This window comes from Myzus persicae, unplaced genomic scaffold (genome assembly GCF_001856785.1).
Source record: "Myzus persicae strain clone G006 unplaced genomic scaffold, MPER_G0061.0, whole genome shotgun sequence".
NCBI classification, from domain to species: Eukaryota; Metazoa; Arthropoda; class Insecta; order Hemiptera; family Aphididae; genus Myzus; species Myzus persicae.
The window spans coordinates 705,497-729,542 of record NW_019101024.1 but is presented as its reverse complement, the minus strand read 5'-3'; the positions used below and the strand labels follow the sequence as shown (position 1 = coordinate 729,542).

The 24,046-nt window shown below is 28.7% G+C and overlaps 3 protein-coding genes across 3 annotated transcripts; 1 reads left to right on the top strand and 2 right to left on the bottom strand.

The window, feature by feature from the left end:
- Positions 1-1,724: 1,724 nt before the first annotated feature.
- On the bottom strand, positions 1,725-5,105 carry LOC111027368 (glucose dehydrogenase [FAD, quinone]-like). Its single transcript, XM_022305737.1, has 3 exons — positions 4,264-5,105; positions 3,154-3,469; positions 1,725-2,898 (listed from the first exon to the last, which is right to left on the bottom strand). The coding sequence occupies exons 1-3, from the start codon at positions 5,005-5,007 to the stop codon at positions 2,216-2,218; spliced, it is 1,743 nt and encodes a 580-aa protein (XP_022161429.1). The 5' UTR covers positions 5,008-5,105; the 3' UTR covers positions 1,725-2,215.
- A 1,901-nt stretch (positions 5,106-7,006) lies between these two features.
- On the top strand, positions 7,007-13,606 carry LOC111027363 (acetyl-coenzyme A transporter 1-like). Its single transcript, XM_022305733.1, has 9 exons — positions 7,007-7,213; positions 7,339-7,465; positions 9,495-9,654; positions 9,719-9,873; positions 10,160-10,350; positions 11,534-11,718; positions 12,168-12,294; positions 12,785-13,000; positions 13,265-13,606. Exons 1-9 carry the CDS (start codon positions 7,007-7,009, stop codon positions 13,454-13,456), a joined length of 1,560 nt encoding a protein of 519 aa, XP_022161425.1. The 3' UTR covers positions 13,457-13,606.
- A 6,100-nt stretch (positions 13,607-19,706) lies between these two features.
- Positions 19,707-23,394, bottom strand: LOC111027347 (glucose dehydrogenase [FAD, quinone]-like). The gene is made up of 3 exons (XM_022305714.1): positions 22,570-23,394; positions 21,735-22,050; positions 19,707-20,470 (listed from the first exon to the last, which is right to left on the bottom strand). Exons 1-3 carry the CDS (start codon positions 23,305-23,307, stop codon positions 19,785-19,787), a joined length of 1,740 nt encoding a protein of 579 aa, XP_022161406.1. The 5' UTR covers positions 23,308-23,394; the 3' UTR covers positions 19,707-19,784.
- Positions 23,395-24,046: the final 652 nt, after the last annotated feature.

Sequence of the window (24,046 nt, the reverse complement as noted above, 5' to 3'; positions counted from 1 at the left end):
GGGTTAGTGTTGAGTTGAGCGAATGTAAGTTCCTACACAAGACTTAGCAGGTAAAAAAAATAAATTTGTTAGTTCTTACACTTATACTTACATTTTATCTATTATTAATGGAATATGATAATATGTAATATGTATTAGGTGTTTCTAAAATATAATATTTGTTATTAAATTTGTATGATAAATAATAAAAAGCATTATTTTTTAAAATTATTATTTTAAAATTTTAAGATAATAGTGTACAATTAATAATTATTGGCGTGGGAACGAATATATTAAGTTATATTTTTTGCTGTGTAGAAATTTACTCATACCACACTGTATCTGCAGTTTAGGAACTTGCACATATTATTTATAGGAATTAGCTTATTCAATGTTTTGCCCGCCACTCTGGTGTATAAAAGTGAACAAATGTAATACATTTTTAGGTTCATATACTATGTAACCCATGAAGTACCACCAGTTTTCCCATCATCTGTCAATCTACTTGTATTTCGTACACTTGTACCATAATAATATTTCAAACTACATTTTTAACTACAAAATGACTCTCATATGTCACTGATTTTGATGATTTTTTCAACAATTTAACTTAACAACGTTATAACAATAATAATAATAATTAAACTACTAAATTTAAAAAATAATATTTTATTCTTTTGGAAAATTTATTTCTTCTTATAGTAACTAATAAGTATTGAAATAAATATAGGTCACCGGGTCAAAAAAAAAAAATAAGGTACATCATCGTCGGACGACCGGTTTTCGATTTTTTCCGCCATTATCAGTTGTAAGTTTATAAATATGTGTTTAGACTTAAGCAAATACTGAAATATGGTTCTCAACAAAATTTAGATACTTAAACAGAATAATATTTTATAAAATCTAAACTAGGAGAGTACAATTTTAATACTGAGTATTTTCAACTTTTAAATACCTACATTAATGATACGTTTCACCCAGAATTTTTATTTTTGAATAGAAAACTTATTTATTCTGCATCCACAATATATACCTTGTTATAATAATTATATAATTAGGTATTAGTTTCTGGTCTCTTAATTTTAAGAATTTCACATTCACATATTGTAAAAAATTAAGATTTTATTTTATTCCCAATATCTTGTGGATTATAATATATATATTTATAAATGTCTGTATTGCATAAATAAGTGCTGTTTCATAAAATATTGATTGTTTTTTACTAGTTTATTTTAATGCATTTTTAGTTAATATAATTTTAATTTTAATGAAAACGCATTGAAGTCGATTCCCATATTACTATGATGGTTGAAATTAAATTAAATAAGGTTTAGGTATAATATTTATCACAAAGAAGGAAGTCAGACATTGTATCATAATGAAGGGCACGGCGCACAGTGCCCGATTTTCGAAGGCAAAGTATTAAGGAGCTTACATTGTACTAGCAGATTATATTTGGGTTCTGTAAATTAAAAATCGAAAATTTAACAAAACATTTTACTGGGTATTTCAATAAACACACAAAAAGTTGAAAATAGACGCCCCAAATTAGTTGCTTATAAATATTTTTAAATATATTAACCGTCGAATCATTGTTAGGAGGTACCAGCTACTGAAGAACTTATATTATTATATAAAAGTGGTTTAACACGAATAAAATTAATATTATTTATTGTATTATTAAATAAAAGTTATTTTAATTAATTATTAATAAAATGTAATGTTGCATAAAAGTATAAATTCAAGAAATTGGCTCCTAAAATACATCGAAATTTCATGTCAGTATAGGTTTTTGTTGCTAAAGAAAGCAATTAGATATTTCGTTTAAGTGTGCACAGTGCGCTATTTATTTGATTTTTCCACTTGAATCTGGGCAGTTATTCACTTTGCCGGCATTCTCGTATAATGCCCGGTCAATGTATATATTGGAGTATTAAAATGATGATTCTTACATTGCGCAAAATGTTCGGGCATCGTGTATGGTGTCCGGCTTTCATACTTTGCTGGTAGCATGTACATAATTTTAAAATATTAAAAATGTGTCTCATCACAAATAGGCAATAGAAAAGTACACTGCGTTAAATATGTATAAAAAAGGAGGTGAAAATAGTTTGTCCATGTTCATGTATTTTAATATTTATTAAATTTATATCAAAACTATTGTAAAAAAATATAAATACCTAAATATAATTAATATAAATTAAATGTATAATAAATAATTCAAACTAGCATACTATTATTTTGACCAATAACTTCGAATCATATCTGCTCCCTTTTCACCAACCATTATTGTTGGAGCATACATATGTGTACTTGGAATGTGTGGGAATATAGAGGAGTCCACTACTCTTAATCCGTAAATTCCAAGTACTTGTAATTTTTCGTTGACGACATCTCCCATCCTGCACGTACCGCAGTGGTGATTTGATGTACCGGTCATGTGTACTAATACGCAAGCCCAATAATTGTCAGATTTAAATGGTAAATGTGAACATTTCGGGTATGGTACTGGGTTTAGTTTAGCCGCAAAACCTTGGAATGCCTGTGTGTTCTCTACAAATTTCAGTGAATATTTAACTGCGAATATATTTTCTTCTAGGTCGGTACTGTTGTCGTAATAATTAAAGGACATAATAGGTGGCTGCAGTGAGTTATTGCTTTTTAGGGTTACGCTTCCCCTATTGTCAGGTTGTAACAAGAATGTATTAATGTAGAAAACGTTCGGTTTATTAGTTATTGGTGTTAATACTAGCTCATGCTGTTTGCCTGCTGGTGATTTTATATACGCTACACCTTCCCTTCCTTCTGGAACAGTGAGTGGTCCTCGGCCATATTTGTACCATTCATCAAATAAATGAGGATCAGATACACTTTTTCGAGTCAGAACCGGACCTGTTTGATTTACTATGAATTCCAAACCTAAACAATAAATATAACGATGCGTGTTAACAATTAAAATATCTATACAGGTATTTAATATAATATTATGTTTATTTATATATTTTATTTCAATTAAATTATTTGAAACTTTTGATATGAAAGGTGAGGATGACTTCCTTCTTACAAATCGTAATCAGTATACAAATATATTAATGTATGCTAGAAATTGAGTGTTTAAATAGATAATTTTTTATCTTCAAACTTAATTTATGTTTAATAAATAAATATAAGTACCGATTAAGCCGTAGTGCTCAAGTAAATTCTGTCCTACAGGTAAATCTTGAATAACTGGTATACCATGATGTTTTAAGTGATCTTTTGGTCCAACACCTGATAACATTAGTAATTGTGGTGAATTTATTGGCCCAGCAGATAAAATTACTTCTTTTTTAGAATATACTGTTCTAATTTTTCCCTTTTTAATAAACTCCACCCCTAATGTTTTTTTAGTTTTAGGGTCAATGAGTATTTTTGTTACTTGGCTGAATATTGCCACATGAAGGTTTTGACGATCTTTGGCCGGATGTATAAAAGCTTTAGATGCACTTACCTATAAAACAAAATAATCATTGTACTAAAATATAGGATAATATTTAGTAATTAATTTTGCAATTATTTGCTGCCACAGTTATATATTTTTAAGTGTTGTAACCTTAATATTTTCGCCGTAATACAAGTTTCAATAGATACAGATTGATTTAAAGTAATTTTAGTGAATGAAATAAATATTTTGTTTGTTTAAGTTCAGGTAAACACAAAAGCAGTGTGATTACAGTGCGAAAGAGACGGCCAGGATAACGCGGTGGGCATTAAAGTGGATTGTTTCAGTTTTTTTCACTGCATTGTTGTGCTCCAGGCATAAGTTGTAGGTACTTATAGAAATTTGAAAATTTCACAAATTAAGATTATTATAAGCGTTTAAAGTTCAAATCTAAAATATTTGAAAATATTTTTTTTGTACGGAAAATAAAATTACGATTTTTGTTATTTCGTTATCTCCGAAAAACATTAATTGTAGGAAATTGTTTACAGTCAAATTAAGTTACAAATAATTTTATGATTGACAATGCCTATCTATCTGGCCGTTTAGTATTCAGCGATTGTCGGAAATGCATGTCATTTTGAAAACAAAAATAAAATGTTCTCAAAATAACTTGTTTACAAGTTACAATCAACAGTAATAAGTCAATATCTCATATCCATAGATGGGATTAAGATTAAACTAAAAACGCTGTTTCCAATGAATATTCCTATAGCATGGCGTATTTTTATAATATTAACATTTTACCATATCCAATACCAACGTACGTTATTATAACGTTATAAGTAGGTATAAATATTTACTCGGCGTCCATTTATTGTTGTAATTTGGGATCGTGATATTCCCAGATATTCTTGATTGACTGTATAATCAATATTTTTTTGTAACCCTAATTCAACTCCGGCTTCAATAAACATGTCAACAAGTGGTGAACGATATCGAACTCGTTCAACATGTAAATTTCCTTTTTGTGAATGGAAAAGTGAGTCTTGATATTCTGGTATAGAATTGTTTTCAGATTTTAAAAAATATGGCAATATGTCTTTGTAAGCCCAACCAGAATTTCCTAGTGCCGCAATCGTATCATAATCTTCCTTTAATCCTCTTGTGTAGAGCAAAGCATTTATTACAGACGATCCACCCATGCCTTTTCCTTTTGGCCAAGGACATCGCTTATTCTTATAACCTAAACAACCGTTTTTAACGGGTTCAGAAGTATAGCCCCAATTATAATTCGTTTCTTGCAGTAATTCTGCTGCTCCAGGTATATCTGTGTATAAAGTCTCATCTTGTCCTGCTTCCAATAACAGAACTGACCAATTTGGTTGTTCCGATAAACGGTTTGCAACCACACAGCCTCCTGCACCTGCTCCAATGATAATAAAATCGTACTCACGCAATATAGGCCGATTACCTAAAACATTATTTTCCCTAAACGGAATTCCCTGTTCTTGATACTGTCCATAGTTTGATTGGTAAAGTTGAGCTTGTACTGAAAATGTAAGCGAGCCCAAAAATACAATTGTAAATAGAATAACTATTGTCATTATGAAATCAGGATAATATTATAATTATCAATTGAAAATTGTCACTTCACTTGTTAGTAAAAAAAACTCAATAATATCAGTGCCAAAACTTTCATCGAAACTGTTTTTTGTAGTCCAAGAACTCCACTATATATAGCTATAGATGGTGCTGTATATTTTTATAATTTACTGTTACTCCTACCAATTTTTTTAAAAGAAATGTAGTTATTTTCTTAATTAATTGTATGCATTTTACAGGTTTCTTGTGCTGCCTATATAAACTTACTCGAATAAATTATGATTTTGATTTTTGAAATGTAGGTTATTTGTCCTTAAAGTGTACAACTTCGGAAGTTAGATACAACAAGGTTTGTAATAAGATTTATAGTTACTAAATAAACAAATAGGTCATCAATATTTAGAAAAAATAATTTTATTTTAATTCAATATAAGTAGGTATTTTGTAAAACTATTCTATTAGATAATTAAAATTAAACATCTTTATCTAGGTAAGATAATATGCGAGACTTATGTCTATATATAGCTCAATACTTTTAATGGGGCGCTCAGTAATAGTTTGGGCAGTGTTCAAATTTATACCAAAGAGCAAAATTAAAAAAAAAAATTAAATGAATTAGTATAGGCATAAATATATTTCAATATTTGATAAAACTAAGTATGTACTTATTATTAATAACTTAAAAAGCTAAAACTTGTTGTAACTAACATTTTCCGAGGCAGCAAGCCAGACAGGACAATTATATTTTATATCTACCTAATCCACACCTAGTAATATACTGATATTCCATCAACTATTTTATCTACAGTGCTCTAAAAAATTTTACAGTATAAACCACAATAAAGGAAAATGTGTACAACAACCTACCATGTGTTGGACGTATGGTATAATTTGCCTATGATATTAATATACAATATTGCAGTTAACGCTTTTCCCAAGAAAAATAATGATTTAAAAAATTGTATTCAAAATACGGAGGATTAAATATTGGTCATCGGGTCATAGTACTTTGCCCATAATTATTTCTTAAGGAAGCAATAGGAAACCAGTTCGCGCAGTGCCATCGATTCAAAACAACAAGAAAAAAAAGATTATAATTAATCCACACAGTTTAACGACCGGTTTTAGTACTTTATTCATAATTTGGTTAGTACCTACAACATGCTGGAAGTCAATTTCTATTATTCATGCCTACTAAGACTATATTCACAAGATGGGAACTATTTGATTGACATCAAAGTATCAAACAAATGAAATTTCACAAATAACTTAAAATAAGCAAAGAAACAGTAATATTTACGGGAATTGAAGACACCAAGTGGTGAGAATGGTAAAGTTTTAATGTTTTATGGTGACGGGGAAGGAGTTTTAATTTAATACAATGCTTTTGTGCGTGTCAGTGGGGACTTTTCACTTTTAGATACATTTCTTAATCTGGGGATCTCTCTCTGCTGTGTAGTAGGTATGCCAAGTAACCCACAAGTAGGTACTAGGTATGTTACTGTAATTAATGTGTTAAATTTGAATTTATTAAAAAATAATATTGTATATCTACGGTGAAAAACGACTCCGCTGTTGTTATAACTGTTTTTAAAAAAGAGCTTAGGCATTCATCATTTATCGAAATGAATTACTAGGTATTAAGTATATTAGTTACCTAATAGTTAATTTTATTACCTATACGACTTTTATATACTTACTCAATAGGTATGTACATGATTAAATGTATCAATGTTATCAATATATTTTCAATTTTGTGTTTAGCACCATTAATATTTAATATAACAACACATTTAGATTAGTTTTAATGATCTATATTAATTATATGACATTATTTGTGAGAGAATCAATTATTGCAATTAAGATACTACAATAGCCGGTCATCAAATTATGATATGATAATAACCAAAGGACCACAATTCATTCTGTCTTTAGTTTATTAACTGTAGCGATTAGTGCAACTATATTTTACGCTATTTAGAAAGAAACTCAAGTTTAAAAATGACATCGTCGAATACAGATGGAAATGAAAAGGAAAAGTCCACAGCTATATGCGATTCAAATTCTTCCAAGCCAAATCTCAAAGGAGATTGGTTAAATTTTTTCTTGCTACTATTACTGTACACTATGCAAGGTTTCCCTTTGGGCCTTACTTCAGCTATACCAATAATTTTGCAAAGCCAGAATGATATATCCTACCAAGATCAGGTAAATTGATACAATAAGGTCCAAACCGTCGAAGGTATATTCGATTTAGCTATTGGTTCCCAGAAAGCATACATAATTATTATACTATATATTATAAAATGAAAATATTTTTGTATTTTTTTCAGGCTTTATTTAGTTTAGCTGGATGGCCATTTAGCTTAAAACTATTATGGGCTCCTTTAGTAGATGCACTCTACATACAAAGAATAGGAAGGCGAAAGTCTTGGCTCATTCCAGTACAATACTTAATGGGTAACACATTTTATTTTATTCATAACGCTTTTACGATAAACTAATTGATTATTAAATTATTAATACATTTCGATTTCGAATGGTAATATAAATAGGGCTGTAAATTGAATGCAATAAAAACATGACTATGTGAAACCGTCCAAAATAATACGCTTTATAAAATTGACTAACAGATACGTTATGTAAAATACATAATATGATACCAATAAAAAGTTAAATTATTTCTAATCATCCAAATCCAAATATATATATTATTTTTAAAAAAATAGGCATCTACTATTTATAGATAAGTATTATAAAAAAATACGTTTTAAAATATTTTTTGTAAACATACTTTTATACTAAAATATTATACTTAAATACTATACCCAGGTATTATTTTGGCCATCGTCATAGTTTTTCCCAAATTATATATGTATATGTATTGCATATATAAAAAAGATTATGTAGGTAGTATATATACTTACGCTCTAAAATTTAAAACATTCGAAAAGTACAGTAGGTATTTAGAATATTTATATCTTGAATAAATATGTGACATGATTATTTTGTATTCGGATTAAAATTCATCGATATGCAAAAAAAATAAATTCAAAGCCATGCACATGAGCATATTCAACATGTATATCAATTGTAAATCTATGTATAATGTACATGTAATTTTAAAATTCAAACCACCCTTCTGAATCACAACATTTATTTGACGCTGACTTCTAAATATATATACAAAAAAACCAATAAAATAATCCCTACGAGTTTTGATATATTTCAAATGAAATGAAATGTTTTACAATTGATGTTTGAAAAATATTTCAATTACAACTGAACAACACTAATTTAATATTAATTTTATAATAATTCGTTAATTATTACTGTCAAATTAAACTCGATAACACGTAATGGTGACTGCAGTATGTCACATGTTTGAAACATAGATTTGTATAATATATTATTCATATAATATTATACAAGCTATACGTACATTCAGTGGCGGTTTTGATAAAACATCAAGGGGGGGGGCTATTTTCAATTTTTGGGCCTCTCCCCACCATAAATAAAGCAATTCAAGCATTTAGTGTAATTTTAATTAAAAAAAGGACATGCAAAAATATCCAAGGGGGGGGGGGTGAGTGCCCCCTTTGCCCCCCTAAAAACCACCACTGTGTACATTGTTTCGCAAATATCAAAGCGACAAATAAGGGCGACTACTTGTCAAATGGATATTATACAAATATAGGTACAATACAAAGTTTACTGACCTACTGTCTTGATTTTATAACTAATGTCGCTTTTGCAGTGGGGCTCAAAAATCTTATTTGTGGTACTACAATATATATTATTATCAATTATGTATATTGTATAATGTATATATATGTTAGGGGCAATGTGGAATACCGGGCAATGTAAACCACACATTTTTTTTTAACCAACTAATATTATTTTTTATTATTGTTATATATAATAATCATTAACTATTTATAGTATTGATTTCTTTTAAAAACAACCATTATTAATTGTATTCATGTACCATAATATTACGAATATTTTGATGGAATAACAAAAAAAAAATTAACAAGTATCATCATTTTATTTTCATAATAAATTGTAATTTTATTATTATCTATTTCCTTGAACAAGATTTAGAAGCATGGCACTTGGAATTACATAGTCTGTCTGCTTTTCTACACCTGGTTTTTAAATAGGCAGTACGATAAGTAACAAAAATAAGTTTATACAGTGTTTCAAAAAATTCATATTTTATTGTATTATGATACATGAATAAAATTAATGATTGTTTTAAAAAAAAATCAACACTATAAATATATAATAATAATAAAAAATGATATTAGTTGGTTAAAAAAAAATTCGTGGTTTACATTGCCCGGGCAGGAGCGCATTAACAGGGCAATGTGAACATTGACCGGTATTCCACATTGCCCTAAACATATATTTGAGTATAATAACCATTAACCACCACGATTAACACATTTAATTGTAAATATAATTATTTAATATTTATGTTGAATAGGGACATGCTTCCTTTATATGGCCAATGACATTGATGATTTATTACCTAACACGGGAACACCAAATATCCCGGTATTGATGTGTATGTTCTTCATATCTAACTTCTTAGCCGCCACGCAAGATATCGTTGTCGACAGCTGGGCTCTGACAATGTTAAAAAAGTGAGTTATACTTTTCACACTCATGAACAAATAATTCAATTTAATAGACTTTTATTTTTTACAGAAATAATGTGGGTCACGCATCCACGTGCAATACTACTGGACAAGCAATTGGCGTGATGTTGGGTTCCGTGTTCCCGATATTGTTTGCGTCTGAAGACTTCTGCAATAAATATTTAAGGGTTACCCCCATGACTGGAGGATTAATGACCATGAAAAGTAATGAATTCACATATATTTTATGTCTGAAATTGCATTGTTATTTTTTTTTTTTTAATCACTAAAAATTAGTCACAATATTTTTCTTGAAATCTTTAAAGTATAGATTATATAAAATCGATTCTTTAATGAATAAGAATAAAACGATGAGTTTAATTTAAAATTGATTTGGACTTAATGTCAAATAATGTGTACCCGTAGTATTTGAAATGTATGACACATTTTTTAAGTATATTTTAAATTGATACTTGATTTCTACTATACATTAATTGAATTTGTTATTTAGGTGTACTATACGTTTGGGGCCTGATATTCATCTGTGTGACAACATTAATTGCCATTTTTAAAAAAGAAAAAGATTGTAGATTAGAACTTGACCATGTGAAACTCAACGTCGTTCAAAACTATACACTACTAGGCGATATTTTAAAGCTACCTAGTATTCGGATATTGGCAATAGCATTACTAACAGCAAGGGTAAATATTATTGGGTTCAAAGATTTATTACACACTTATTTCTGTTTCTATGACACTCTCGTTCATGGCCCACGTTTCATTACTGTGTAGCCCAATAAATCAAATCATTTTTCTGTTTCGTTTACTCGAAAATAGGCATAAAATATTAAGATGAGATAATTCATTGGCCAGAGAAACAGTATACTTACGTTTGAAAAGAATATTTATTATTCTAATAATAATAATAAGTAATTCATATTGGTGAAAAGGTGAAGTATAATAGTTTTTTTTTAAATATTTTTTTTTCTATAGTAAAAATTTAAAAAATATATGAATACATTATACATTTTGTATAACTGTATAAGTTTAATTTTGGAGGAGAGAACTTTTATATTTTCTAACTGTTGAACATCCAAATATCGAAACAGTAGTTTTTATAATATTCAAAAGTTTGTTTATTGTATACCCGTATATACCTATTTAAATATGTATGGATTATGGATATGATTAGAAAAGTATTGGAAATTGGATGTGTGTGAAGTTGGCCCCCCGACTTTGTCCGATCGTTTCGAAATCTATGCTAATATTTTGCAAATTAATTGCAAATAATTGCAAATTGGTTTTTAGAATTTGCAAATCGATATTTTATTTTTAGCGAATTTTACAAGTTTTTTAGCCAGCCCCCTGACTTTGTCCGATAGTTTCGTAAATTTTACAAGTTTTTTGCAACCGAATGACTCCAGCGTTATATAATACTTATGAACGATTGTTTTAAATACATATATTTTTTTTGTAAATGAAATGAAATGATCTACATACCAATTGCATAAAAAGTAGTTGTGCAATTACAAAAAATATATAAACAATAATATATATAACAATTTTTCATAAGTATTATATAACGCCGGGGTCATTCGGTTGCAAAAAACTTGTAAAATTTACCAAACAATCGGACAAAGTCGGGGGGCTTGCTAAAAAACGTATAAAATTCGCCAAAAATAAAATATTGATTTGCAACTAATTTGCAATAATTAATTTGCAAAATATTGGCATAGATTTCGAAACGATCGAACGAAGTCGGGGGGCCAACTTCACGCACATGGAAATTGAAACGATTAAGTTGTCATTGCAATTGTAATAAAATACGTATACTTACACATGGACATTTATCACAATTGTATTAATTTGAATTATACACATCAAGGTTGGATTTTCTGTGACGGATACTGTGACGTACTTGGAACTCGTTGATGCTGGTGTATCAAAAGACGACATTACAGTTATTAACACAGCTATGTTCGTGGTGAAAATACTTATACCATTAGTAACAGCAAAGTACACTTCCGGACCAAAACCAATGAGTATATACTTAAAATCGACAGCCATAAAGTAAATAAACTAAGAATATACAAATTATTAAACCACTTAAACTAGTAACAATTTTCATAGAAAAAAATAATGTACCAACTGTACGACTTATTGTTGCCAAAAATACTGGATTGGTATACATCGCGACATTGTGTATAGTTGCGGTATTCAAGTAAATTATTATTTAGGTATTATTTAGGTAAAATAGTTTGTATTTATACTTCCGAGAAGCATGCCATCTGGCTACGTTCAATTCTAATATTCGGTAAATTAATCAACTTTCGTGATATTATTTCAATTATTGGTTTGAATATTGTACCCTGTGGGTCGGTTAAATTTATTTGCGTCGTTATGAATTTACCTTTACGTTTGATATTTTTTAACACTAAAATTTGTTTGCCTAACCATCAGCACTTAATTTTTAAATTTTTAAATGCATAGTAATACTGTAATATTTGAATAAATTTCAGATTAATTTGGAGCTTAGCATTTATCTTGTTGGTTTACTTTACTCCAATGTTGATAAATGACGATGGGGTCATAAATAATCCGATGTATTACTATGCCATTTTAATATTGATATTATTTGTAGACGAGGTAAGTAAACAATATGTTTATAAATAATTTATACACTCACTTAAATGGCTTAGTCATAACAATTAATACATATCACGATACCAGTTATTAAAGTTAAATAGGTAACGTCATTTTTTAAACCTTATCTTAATTTAAAGTTCATTGTTCATTGTTCCTACTTGTTGTCTTAAAAAATACAAATTAATAATTTTTTTTTACTCTCAGAGAGTTCTGCTTTACATTCTACTGATCTACTCAATAGATCTAGTTTGTCTTAAATGATCTCAAGTGATCCAGTTTGGAAATAAAATAATATTTTCCCTGTTTTGTACGTACTTCATAAACTATTTTCTTAGAAAATCCTCAAAGAAGGAAAATTTTTTCAACCACTTATATAAACCTAATTTTACTTGTGTTCGTGATTAAATAACACTATACAATTAATATTACAATATAATTAAGTCTAAATTTAACAGCAATATATATTTTTTATTTATGTTTTGTTTTGTAGATCCTATCTTACATCATGTTTGTTGCTGTATTAGCTTTTTTCTCTCGGATAAGCGATCCTCGTTTCGGTGGTACTTACATAACATTTTTAAATACAGTAACAAATTTGGGAGCTACATGGACGTCTACAGTGGCACTTGGAGTAATTGATTTATTGACGTTTAAAAAATGTTCATTCGATTCTTATAATTCCTGTTCCACATTAGATGATCAAAACGTAAGACAATAATATACAACTATTAAATTTACACACATAATATTTTAATTTCATTTATTAATTTGCATTGACTTGAATGATTAGAACTGTGAAAAGTGTAAGTGGAAAATCAAGTTGTTAAAATCATTAGTTTAGGTAACATAACTTTACCTTTTATCTGGTTGGTTTTCAAATATTGAAATGAAAACGAAAGTTCACAATTACTGCTCATCGTAGATAATTTATAACTAATTAAAATTTACTTTGTGTTTTTAACATTTTTAGGAATGTGAAACGATTGGAGGTGATTGTGTTACAACAGTAGATGGATTCTACTTAGGAACACTTTTAAGTGTTACATTTGGATTTGCTTGGTATGGTTTTTTTAAGAATATCATTAAAAAACTTCAAACAAAAGGATCATCGCATTGGATGGTAAATATTAAGCGACCGACCACAGAAAATATCCAAATTTAATATACTACCCATTACTGTTTATTGTAAAATTATGAAAATTAATTTAATTGCCTACTAAATAGATAAATGCTACTAAAATAATTATACTTTGTCATGTTTTTATTAAGTATAATTATTTAATTAAATTAAATTTAGTAAAAATGAAATCTTTTAATTTTAAGTGTTAATGTTGGGTTAACTTGATATTATTATTTTTTAACTAATAATTTTTTCGAGGAAAAACCCGAATAAATTGTATTCATATACAATTAATAAGTTATAGCTTTAGTATAGTAAATATTGATCTCATATGTTTTGTAAATTAATAATGTATTTATTTTACTCTGTTAAATAGAATATGTCTAATTGCAAAATGTATAATATTTTTTAAAACATTGTTTGGAACAAAACAAAATTGTTAGAATCCACAATCTGTATCTTCACTCGACGTTTTTTTTTTAAAAAGAATTAACGGATGCACAGCATTTTTAATTCATGTAATTACATCACGTGATTTGTATGTTTATTTCTGTAGAGGAGCAAATAGATAGTGAAGCGAGATAAGTCAATAATTATTTAAATTAAATGTAATTCAGCCCAACGCAATAAAGCATTGCGTTTACATAATAGATTCTGATATTCATGTTGTAATATACATAGTGTCATTATTGAGACATTAGTGACTCAAAGGTGATTTTATAGGAGGGGGCTGTAGGGACTTATAATAACTAAATGACTTTTTCTTCATTTAACATTTCAAAGAAATATATTTGTATAATACGGAAAAACATGTTGTGTTTGGCATACAAATGTTTTGTCGACAAGTAACCTGCATATTACGTTAAAAGTTGATTTTGGACATAACGATAATGAGATATTATTGACTTATGCCAGTGTGGTTTGTTAACGATTATTAATGAATAATATGGAGTTTCAAAAAATCGAAAAAAAGATGTATTTCTTTTTTTTTAACCAGGACATTGTTTCCATTGAGTATGTTGTCTTAAAACATGGGAATTGGAGTTAGACCGATAACGAGAGTTTTGAGAATTCACTTGTTCTCGAAGCGAACATTTCACTAATATTAATTGTAATGGTTTATGGTTTTGGTTATTTAATAAACGCCAAACACATTGCTCAGTGATTAATAATTCATCTGTTATGATTTTTAATAACTGCGTAGGATAATTGGAATCCTATAATATATGGCATATGCCTAAATCTGTAATAATTTTCATATGTTTGTCTTGAAATATTTCAGCAGCGATTAATTCTGTTTTGTTTTTGTCTTGGGCACTACCATACAGTGGCGTAGGCAGGGGGAGCTAAGGGGGCTGTAGCCCCAACCCCACTGGCTGTGTTTATTTTAGCCATCATAGCCATTATGGCCATAATATATTATAATTTGTAATAAAAAATATTGAAATATTGTGTAGTAAACATACTATAAGTAATCCCCGTCAGAACTTAAATCACTTAAATCTAGTGCTGTAGGTTTGAAAAATTTTTTTTCCTTGAAATTTTCAACGGTTGACATTGTTTAAGTTCTTCAAAATTTTCATTTTTTTTTCCATAGGAGCTAGGTACAGGGTGTACCTAAATTAGTCTTAATATTATATAAATAATGTATTATACAATTCATATGCCCAATAAAGAATTAATTAATTCTAAATTCTAGTTTTTTTTTGTAAATTCATTACACCTACATTTTTAATCAATGAAATAAATTAAATAGTCAACATTTATATTTTATAAGTAAGTCGGTAAGTGTTTTGTGAATAAATGAATAATTAACAAATGGCCTATATAATTAAAAATCCAAATAAAAAAAATGTTCATGAAAATTTACAACAAATTTACTTAAATCTACAATCTTTATAATATTCTTTCTTATGCTATCATGATAAATTGTGAATGTAGAAATGTTTATACGCCTTTATAACTTGCTTAATTTATTACAGACATTATTTTAGGTACAACAAATGTAAATAAAAGAAATATTGTATTTGTTGTATGACTTAACCCCTCCCCCCTCCCACACACACACATACAAAATACCTTGCTACGCCACTGCTACCATAGTTCCACGAAACTTGTAAACAAGATGTTTAGCATATGATTTTTGAACATTCTTTTTATATTAGTAAAAACCTAATAAATTAATTTTAATATGATTCTGGTTACGTATGCTTTTAAAGTCTTAAATGTATTTTTTATTGTATTTTTAAAAATCCAATGTGTATACTTTAATTTTGGCTTAGGTGCAAGACATTCAACAGTCTAGCAGTTTTGGCCAAACATTTATTGGTCAACCTATACAAAATAATTATCCAACACACTCTCCAATCTTTCAATCTCATTATTAATTAAAAACAACTCACCCCAGAGAATGCCTTATTGAACTAAAACTTTGAACACTAATGAAAAGCATAATTTAATTAAAACTTTAAACCTATTTGTACAGTTTGTACATTCCAGATTAAAACAAGTTAGATAACAAAAATATCTTAATAATTATGATACCCAATTAGCCATTTGCAAGATGTTAACATAGGAAAATACTAAATAGTTAATAACAATACGAGTAGATATTTAAATTATGCATCTTTAATTTAAGTTAATTATTAATTTCCAATTTTATAATAATAATAATAATAATCACTGTATACTAATTTAGTTTCATTATCCCAATACCCGAACATGAAAAACATAATATACTAACTGAATGCTGGATATAAAAGAAAATTATTCTAATCAAGTCTTTTAGAAAGGTTTATTTTGAGTAAAATATAAAATTAACCATGTATGGACACGACAATTTGATTAGATAATAGTCTAATTTTTTTTAAATTTTGGATTTGGAAGTCGTGAATGATAGTACATTAGTGACCTGGAGTCAATAAAATCAATAAAAAATTGACAACGTAACTTGAAACAAATAGAAACGACTATGGTACCACGAAAGAAATAAACTCAGTGGGTAACGTGCTTTATAGCTGCTGAAGGACAAGTGCCCGTCGGTGAGTTTTGAAAGTAACGGACCCGGGATCAACTTATAAAACGAAAAAACTTTTATCACAACCTCGAATCCTGAACATTAAAAATTATGGAACTTTCGATAGCGCGAGAGCGGTATTATAGATATCGAAAACAGTGAACTCTGCAACGATCAGCTTGCTGAAACAAAGCGAAACATTGAAGGCTAAACCCACAACTATAAAGGCGGGGAATTTAAACTTGTTCAAACGTAAACAGAACGTAAAAAGTGTGGGGAATGGGGGAGGGGACAGATCAAGACACGGAAATTATTCAAGAAACATTGACACGTTGACCGCGTTCGTATTTAAGATCAAGATGTGATGAGTATATTATATTATGTGGTTTTCCGGATTTGAAATTTCAAACATGCTCATTTATACTTAGTTTTGGTTTATCCATTCATACTTTTGATCATATACAAAATACAAATACCCACTTAACCTCCAACTCACTCTCCGCAAACAATACTAACATAGCCATGATGCAGATATCTGATCTCACAAAAATAGTGAGTAAATCGCAATTACACATTTAACGGTGATGCGTCAGTGCGTCACTAATCACTATGGGTCGTTGAAATCATTATTTCGGCAGTCGCCACCAATTAAAAGACTTATCAACAATAATAATTATAAGTGTCATATAAATATATATAAGACTGCTGATTAGCTCATAAATTCACATTGTACTGAGAATATTGTTTGTACTAATAACACAACGCTGCATCACAGCTAGATTCCTAAATGGTCAATTAACTAGTGTGCTAATCAGAGTAGTGTACATTTCATAAAGATAATAGTATAAAATATTATACAATAGTTCAAAACATAGTATGACTGCCTCGAATCGCATCAATTGTTATTGTACAGAGGAAAAGTTTTACTAGACTAAGAGTTCCACAAAATACTCCTATTCGATAACATTTCAAAAATCGGTAATACGGGTACCTAGTTATTTAATGGTAGTTGTATAAATTGTAAGAAATTGTAATGATATAAATGATATTCATAGTATTTAGTTTCTTAGGTCATTAATGCGAGTGATGGCGGACGATCACAATATTACGTTAAGCGCTATAAGACTTGTTCCAATACAAAATTCATAACTTTAGCGGTGGCAGTCGGCAGATGAAATTTAGTAAAAATGTTGTTTTTATATATACCACAATGTGTACCATTAGGATTCAGTGAAGCAATTCCGATTTGATTATAATTTAAACAGTTTTCGTACTACGATCAGGTAAAATATACAAAATATCGAATATCCAGAGTAGGAGGTCTAGTTATATTAATAATAATATAATATTGGTGCCTACAATTTAATATTGATTCGTTATTTAGGCGATATTTAGTGTGAGCACGTGGCCGCTTACTTTCAAAATTGTACGGGTTCCGTTAGTTGACTATTTATTGTCCATCAGTGGAACGGTCAAAAATGTGACTCGTTCTTGTCTACCTACATACTCCTTGGTAACTTATAGTAAACTAAACAGTAAACACTTAAATATTGAATATATAGCATGCTTTAAATTATCGATCAAATATATCCATTTTCGGCATTTTCATTTTTCAATAATGACATGATTATTGCTCTTTGACAAATATGATACTGTTTAGTGTTTACAGAACATAACACTCGAATTCTCGAAATTATTATACCATTTTTAATTAACATTTAATTTTAATGATAAAATCAATCGACCGTCGCCAATTTTTCGTTTCAATTGATTTTTATGAAATAAATATTCCACTCGACACTTTACAGAATTAGGCCATTTTAGTATATTATTATAATATATACAACACAACATTTTCCAGTCCATATTAAAAGTCGTGCTCATCAAAAAAATAACGAGGATCGATATATTACTACAAAAGTACTATTATAATTGATAATTTTCAATTTATATAATAAATGAAAATACTATACACTAACAACAAGACTAAGTTATAAACTAAAATATGACCACACTCAGAAGTGTTACAGAACCACACAATTAAATGTATAATGTTTTTGGAACAAAATTAATTCAATCCAATGTACTTCTAAAATTAAAATAAACTACTTTAATAGCAATAATATCATAAAATATACGATAAACATAAAGTAATATTCATACTGACAGACAGTCTTCGCTTACAATCATTTTTGCTTAAAGAAATATTGTAGGTACCTACCTGATCTATATCATTGTATTACTTAAATTAATATAACATTATGACTTTGTTTTTTAATATTTATTAACAGCGCAATAGCAATTAGTAGAATTAAATGCATTTAATAATATTATTTTTCAATCACTTATTTTTGAAATGAAAAATAATAGATTTAAAAGAATAAAAGATTATCCGGAGTCTATAGGTATCGGAATATTTCTATAACACTATCGTATATAATATGGGTCTATCCCTAATGGCTAATAGCATTATGGCTGCCATAATATGGCAAAACGGACCATAATGTATATTATATTTACTTAATAATTAAATATATATTAAAATTTAAGTGTGCCTATCGGTTGGATTTAATATAATATATATAAGTACTGAGTAGTGAATAGAAAACACTGTACTTTCTACAGTCTAAAAGGATTCGGTCCCGGCTGTGATTCCTTTAAAAATAGACCTTTTTTAACCCAATTATCCTGGTATAATTTTGTTGGTGAAAATACAGGAATAAATATAAAAATGCTATCATCTAAGATTGTATGTTTACAGATTATTACTGGTAGAATACAACCATTATAAATATACAAAGACAAATAAAGAATATTATTTTTAACACAATAAACCATTAATAAGTTATGGTATAAAAAAATATTATATTCCGTTAAAATACCTAGGAACCTAACTAAAAATTGAATCAGATATTATGCCCCTTTTTCACCAAACATCAAAGTTTTCGCATAATTCATGGGTACCTACCTATGCGGATGCGGAATATGAGGAAAAAAATAAAAATTCTATGTGCTATGGTAGACATTTTTAAAATTTAAAAGAACAACTGATAATTATATATTTTAGGTCACAAGGATAATTAATTTGTTAATTTGATAATTAATTAATTTGTAATTCAGTATATAATATTATTTATTACATTTGAAAGTGGGTAAAATACTCAAATACACATATAGTTAACGTTAAAGTTTGTATTTTTAGTGAGTTTGTACACACATAATGATAAAAATGTATAATATCATTCAAAACCTATATTTAAATATAACATAACAGCATAGATATATTATATATAGTTTATTACATATTATTATAAATAAAATAAATATAATAACTTATAAATAATGGTTCTTAAATTACTTTGACCAATAGCTTCGAATCATATCTGCTCCCTTTTCACCAACCATCAGGGTCGGAGCATAAAGATGTGCATGGGGTATATGTGGAAGTATCGATGAGTCCACTACTCTTAACCCTTGAATTCCGATTACTTGTAACTTATTGTTGACAACGTCTCCCATCCTGCATGTATTACATTGATGATGGTAAGTATTTGTCTGGTGTTTTGATACACACGCAAAATAATCGTCAGATTTAAATGGTAAATGTTCACATTTCGGTAGTGGTATTGGGCTTAGTTTAGCTGCGACATCTTTAAATGCATTTGTTTCTTCTACTAATTTCACTGCATATTTAAGTGCATATACATTGTCTTCTAAATCAGTATTATTGTTTTCGTAATAGCCGTAGGACATAATGGGAGGATCCAATGGATCATTGCTTTTCAAACTTACGCTTCCACGGCCGTCTGGTTGCAATAGCAATGTAGCAACGAAAAACATGTTGGGTTCATCCGATATCGGACCAAATATTAATTCAATCCCTTTGCCCGATGGCGATCTAATATAGCCTAAGCCATCACTTCCTCCCGGTGCTGTTAAAGGTCCTCGGCCATATTTAAACCATTCTTCAAATAAATAAGGATCTGATATGGTTTGTTTCGTCAATGCTGGTCCAGTTTGATTTACTTCAAATTTGATAGCTGCAAAATATAATATTTAGAAATATTGGTGTATCATAATATTATAATATACATACAAATTTTGATTAAAAATAAAACCTGTCCATTATCTACACTGTTATTAAAAAAATGTACAATTTTCAAATAGCCCCTGGGCAAAAGTGGTTTGAATTATTATATTTAGGCTACTACAGTATTTCGCGTAAACCTGTGGATAGTTCTTTACCAAAACAAAAAGCAAATAGTTGAAAATCTTCAACCGTGGTATGTTCCACCTAGTGCAAGATACATTGATTCTCACCAACCACCCACAATCATTATAAACCTTATATATAGATAAACCGGCACTGCAAATTCAAATCGGATCCATTGTGTAGGGCGATGGTGATTGTATAAACGTAAACTAAATATATAATATATATTATAATAAAATATGAATTGTGTTCAAAATCAAAATCAATAAAAATTTTGAAACATCAAAATATTATAACAAGTTCACAATACCAACCAACCCAAAATTCCGATATATTTTTATTTTAAATATAAAAATATGAACAAATGCCACACTGCTGTTGAGATTTTTGATGTGTTTTGGCTCATAATATCTCAATAAAATAATTGTATTATTATAGTGATATTTTTGTGTACCACATTTTAATGTGTAATGTCGTAATGATGATCAGTTGCAGTGATTTTAGTATACTGATTAATATTATGTGAAATCATGATGCATTTTTGTACTCTATTTTTTTTTTTTTTATAAAAAAGCAAGTTGGACCGGACAATCGAAGACAATCATTATAGTAATTATTTAAATTAATATTTGTGTATTAAATCCTCGTGATCCTCATATATTTTGTATAACAACATGGTCAAGAATTTGAACTGTTTGGATAACAAATTTCGGAATTTTAAATCCATATGAAATACATAATGGCTAACTGTGCATCGGTCACTCAGTCACTTGATCATGCCTTATACCTCAAATTATGTCATGTAAATGCATACGGCATACCTAATGTTTCTGAATCAAGAGACAGGATTAGTCTATGTCTAGAACAGAACAATATAGAGTTTATATTAAAACTGTTAAGAGAGCCCAATAAATAATTGTTTACTTCATCTTAGTATCTTACAGATGTGTAGTCAAGAATACAAAAATAATTATAATATTAATAACTAAAAAAAATCAAAACAAAAAAATTTTCTTCAAAAATTTACATTTACATTTTCACCTAAATCGAAAGTTAAACAAATACTCATTAGGTACTTAAATTATACATACCCAATGTGCCATAGTGCTCAAGCAAATTTTTTCCAACTGGTAAATCTTGGATGACTTTTATACCATGATGTTTTAGGTGATCTTTTGGTCCAATACCTGATAACATTAGTAATTGTGGTGAATTAATTGGTCCAGCAGATAAAATAACCTCTTTTCTGACATAAACTTTTCTACGTTTTCCTTTTTTCATAAATTCTACTCCGGTGGTTTTTTTCGATTTTGGATCAATAAGTATTTTTGTTACTTGGCTGAGTATTGCCACATGAAGGTTTTGACGATTTCTGGCTGGACGAATAAAGGCTTTTGATGCACTTACCTATACAAATACAATATCTATTTAGAAGGTAAAATAATACAAATAAATACAAAGTTATACATTGACTTCAAAATATTGGCAATTCTTATTGTTAATAAATGGTCGCTAAATTACGAAAATAAATAGTTAAGTTATTGACCATACTTGAGATCAAAAATCAAAATATATTTTATTTCCCATTTTCTTAATTATTAATTTTAATAATAAATATCGTCAGTTATATTTAAATATGATATTGTTTTATAAAAGTAATTTACTAAACTACCAACGAATAATTTTTTTTTATCAAACAGGGAGGAAAGAGTGTGATTTTTAATAAATTAATGTAAAGAGTACTGTTATTTTATTTCGTACTACTACTCAGTGATATTAGTGAACATAATTGGTTTCTTCCTGAATACTTGATGGTTTAAATCGTATACGTTTAAAATACATTGTACCTCTATGACTCACTTGCCAATAAAGTCAGTGGGCTAATGATAATCATTGTTTTTATTAATAGTAAATCAATATACTTACTCTGTGTCCATTTAGTGTTGTGGCTTGTAAACGTGATACTCCATATTCCGGATCAATCGTATAGTCAATATTTTTTTTTAATCCTAATTCTCCGCCGGCTTCTATAAATTTGTCAGCAAGTGGTGAATGATATCTAACTCGTTCAACATGTAAATTTCCTTTATGTGAATGAAAAGGTGAATTTTGATATTCTGGTACTGAATTGTTCTCAGATTTTAAGAAATATGGCAATACATCATCGTAAGCCCAGCCATCATTTCCTAGTGCTGCAATTGTATCATAATCTTCTTTTTTTCCTCTTGTGTAAATCATGGCATTTATAATTGATGAACCTCCCATGCCTTTTCCTTTTGGCCACGGACAACGATTATTTTTAAAACCTAAACAACCGTTTGTCACTGGTTCAGCGGTATAACCCCAATTATAGTTTGTGTCCTCTAAAAAAGGTACTGCCCCTGGTATATCTGTGTACACAGATTCATCTTGTCCTGCTTCTAATAGAAGTACTGACCAATTTGACTGTTCAGATAAACGGTTTGCAACCACACAGCCTCCTGGACCTGCTCCGATGACAACGAAATCATATTCATCTAATATAGGTCTATTACCTATGAAACTGTTTTCCCTGAATGGAATCTCTTGTTGCTGATACTGTACATAGTTTGACTGATACAATTGACTTATAGTTACAGATGAAAAAAAAATTAACAATGTGAATATTATAAAAATATTTTCCATGATACCACGAGCGACGAGTATATAAGTGGAGGAGCACTTGGCTATAATTAACTGATGCCAGCCTTGTCAGAATCTCAAACAACACTGTTGTATGAACTTACTTCCCCTACTATAGTATGTATTTTGTATCTTATATTTTACAAATACATACAAGTTACCTCTATATCTTTTTACAGGGGTCAAGAAAATATGTAGGTTAGTGTTACTACTGTTACTCGAAATAATTAAGTAGGCTATTGGAATGAATTAAGGTAGTCACATAACAGTTGTAGATGTTTGATATTTTCTCTATAGACTACTGAAATAACAGTCAGTAAAGTCAAATGTTCAAGATTTGTGACAAAAAAACAATGTATTTATCAATTTAAATTTTTAAAAAGGAGGAAAATAGGTTTTCAGAATGATTTTCTGCTGTACCTAAAACTTACGATTAGGGGTCGACTGTCGAGTGTAAGTCATCATTGAGTTGGTAACCATAATATTATAATGTCGTGTTAAATTATTGCATACAAAAAACAATTCTCTGATCATCTGAGTTCGTTTGCAGGCCAAAATTACTAAGTATATTTTTTGATATCTTATTAAAGTAATTTAAATTGTTATTAGTTAGTTGGCTGATTTAATTTCAGATTTAGAATTTAAATATCTCTTTTGGTTAGAAAGTCAATTCAGAGAGTCTAAAGTAATAAATTCTGAGTACTTTTCTTGAAAATTGGTGAAATTAGTAAAAGTATTAAAT

Excerpts from the sequence above, each read along its gene's own strand:
- LOC111027368 (XM_022305737.1), bottom strand. The coding sequence starts at position 5,007 with ATGACAATAGTTATTCTATTTACAATTGTATTTTTGGGCTCGCTTACA. Across the intron at positions 3,470-4,263 it reads CAACAATAAATGGACGCCGA|GTAAGTGCATCTAAAGCTTT; the intron begins GTAAATATTTAT and ends TTTGTTTTATAG. Across the intron at positions 2,899-3,153 it reads TGAGCACTACGGCTTAATCG|GTTTGGAATTCATAGTAAAT; the intron begins GTACTTATATTT and ends TTTATTGTTTAG.
- LOC111027363 (XM_022305733.1), top strand. The coding sequence starts at position 7,007 with ATGACATCGTCGAATACAGATGGAAATGAAAAGGAAAAGTCCACAGCT. Across the intron at positions 9,655-9,718 it reads GCTCTGACAATGTTAAAAAA|AAATAATGTGGGTCACGCAT; the intron begins GTGAGTTATACT and ends TATTTTTTACAG. Across the intron at positions 13,001-13,264 it reads CCACATTAGATGATCAAAAC|GAATGTGAAACGATTGGAGG; the intron begins GTAAGACAATAA and ends TAACATTTTTAG.
- LOC111027347 (XM_022305714.1), bottom strand. The coding sequence starts at position 23,307 with ATGGAAAATATTTTTATAATATTCACATTGTTAATTTTTTTTTCATCT. Across the intron at positions 22,051-22,569 it reads CAACACTAAATGGACACAGA|GTAAGTGCATCAAAAGCCTT; the intron begins GTAAGTATATTG and ends GTATTTGTATAG. Across the intron at positions 20,471-21,734 it reads TGAGCACTATGGCACATTGG|CTATCAAATTTGAAGTAAAT; the intron begins GTATGTATAATT and ends TATATTTTGCAG.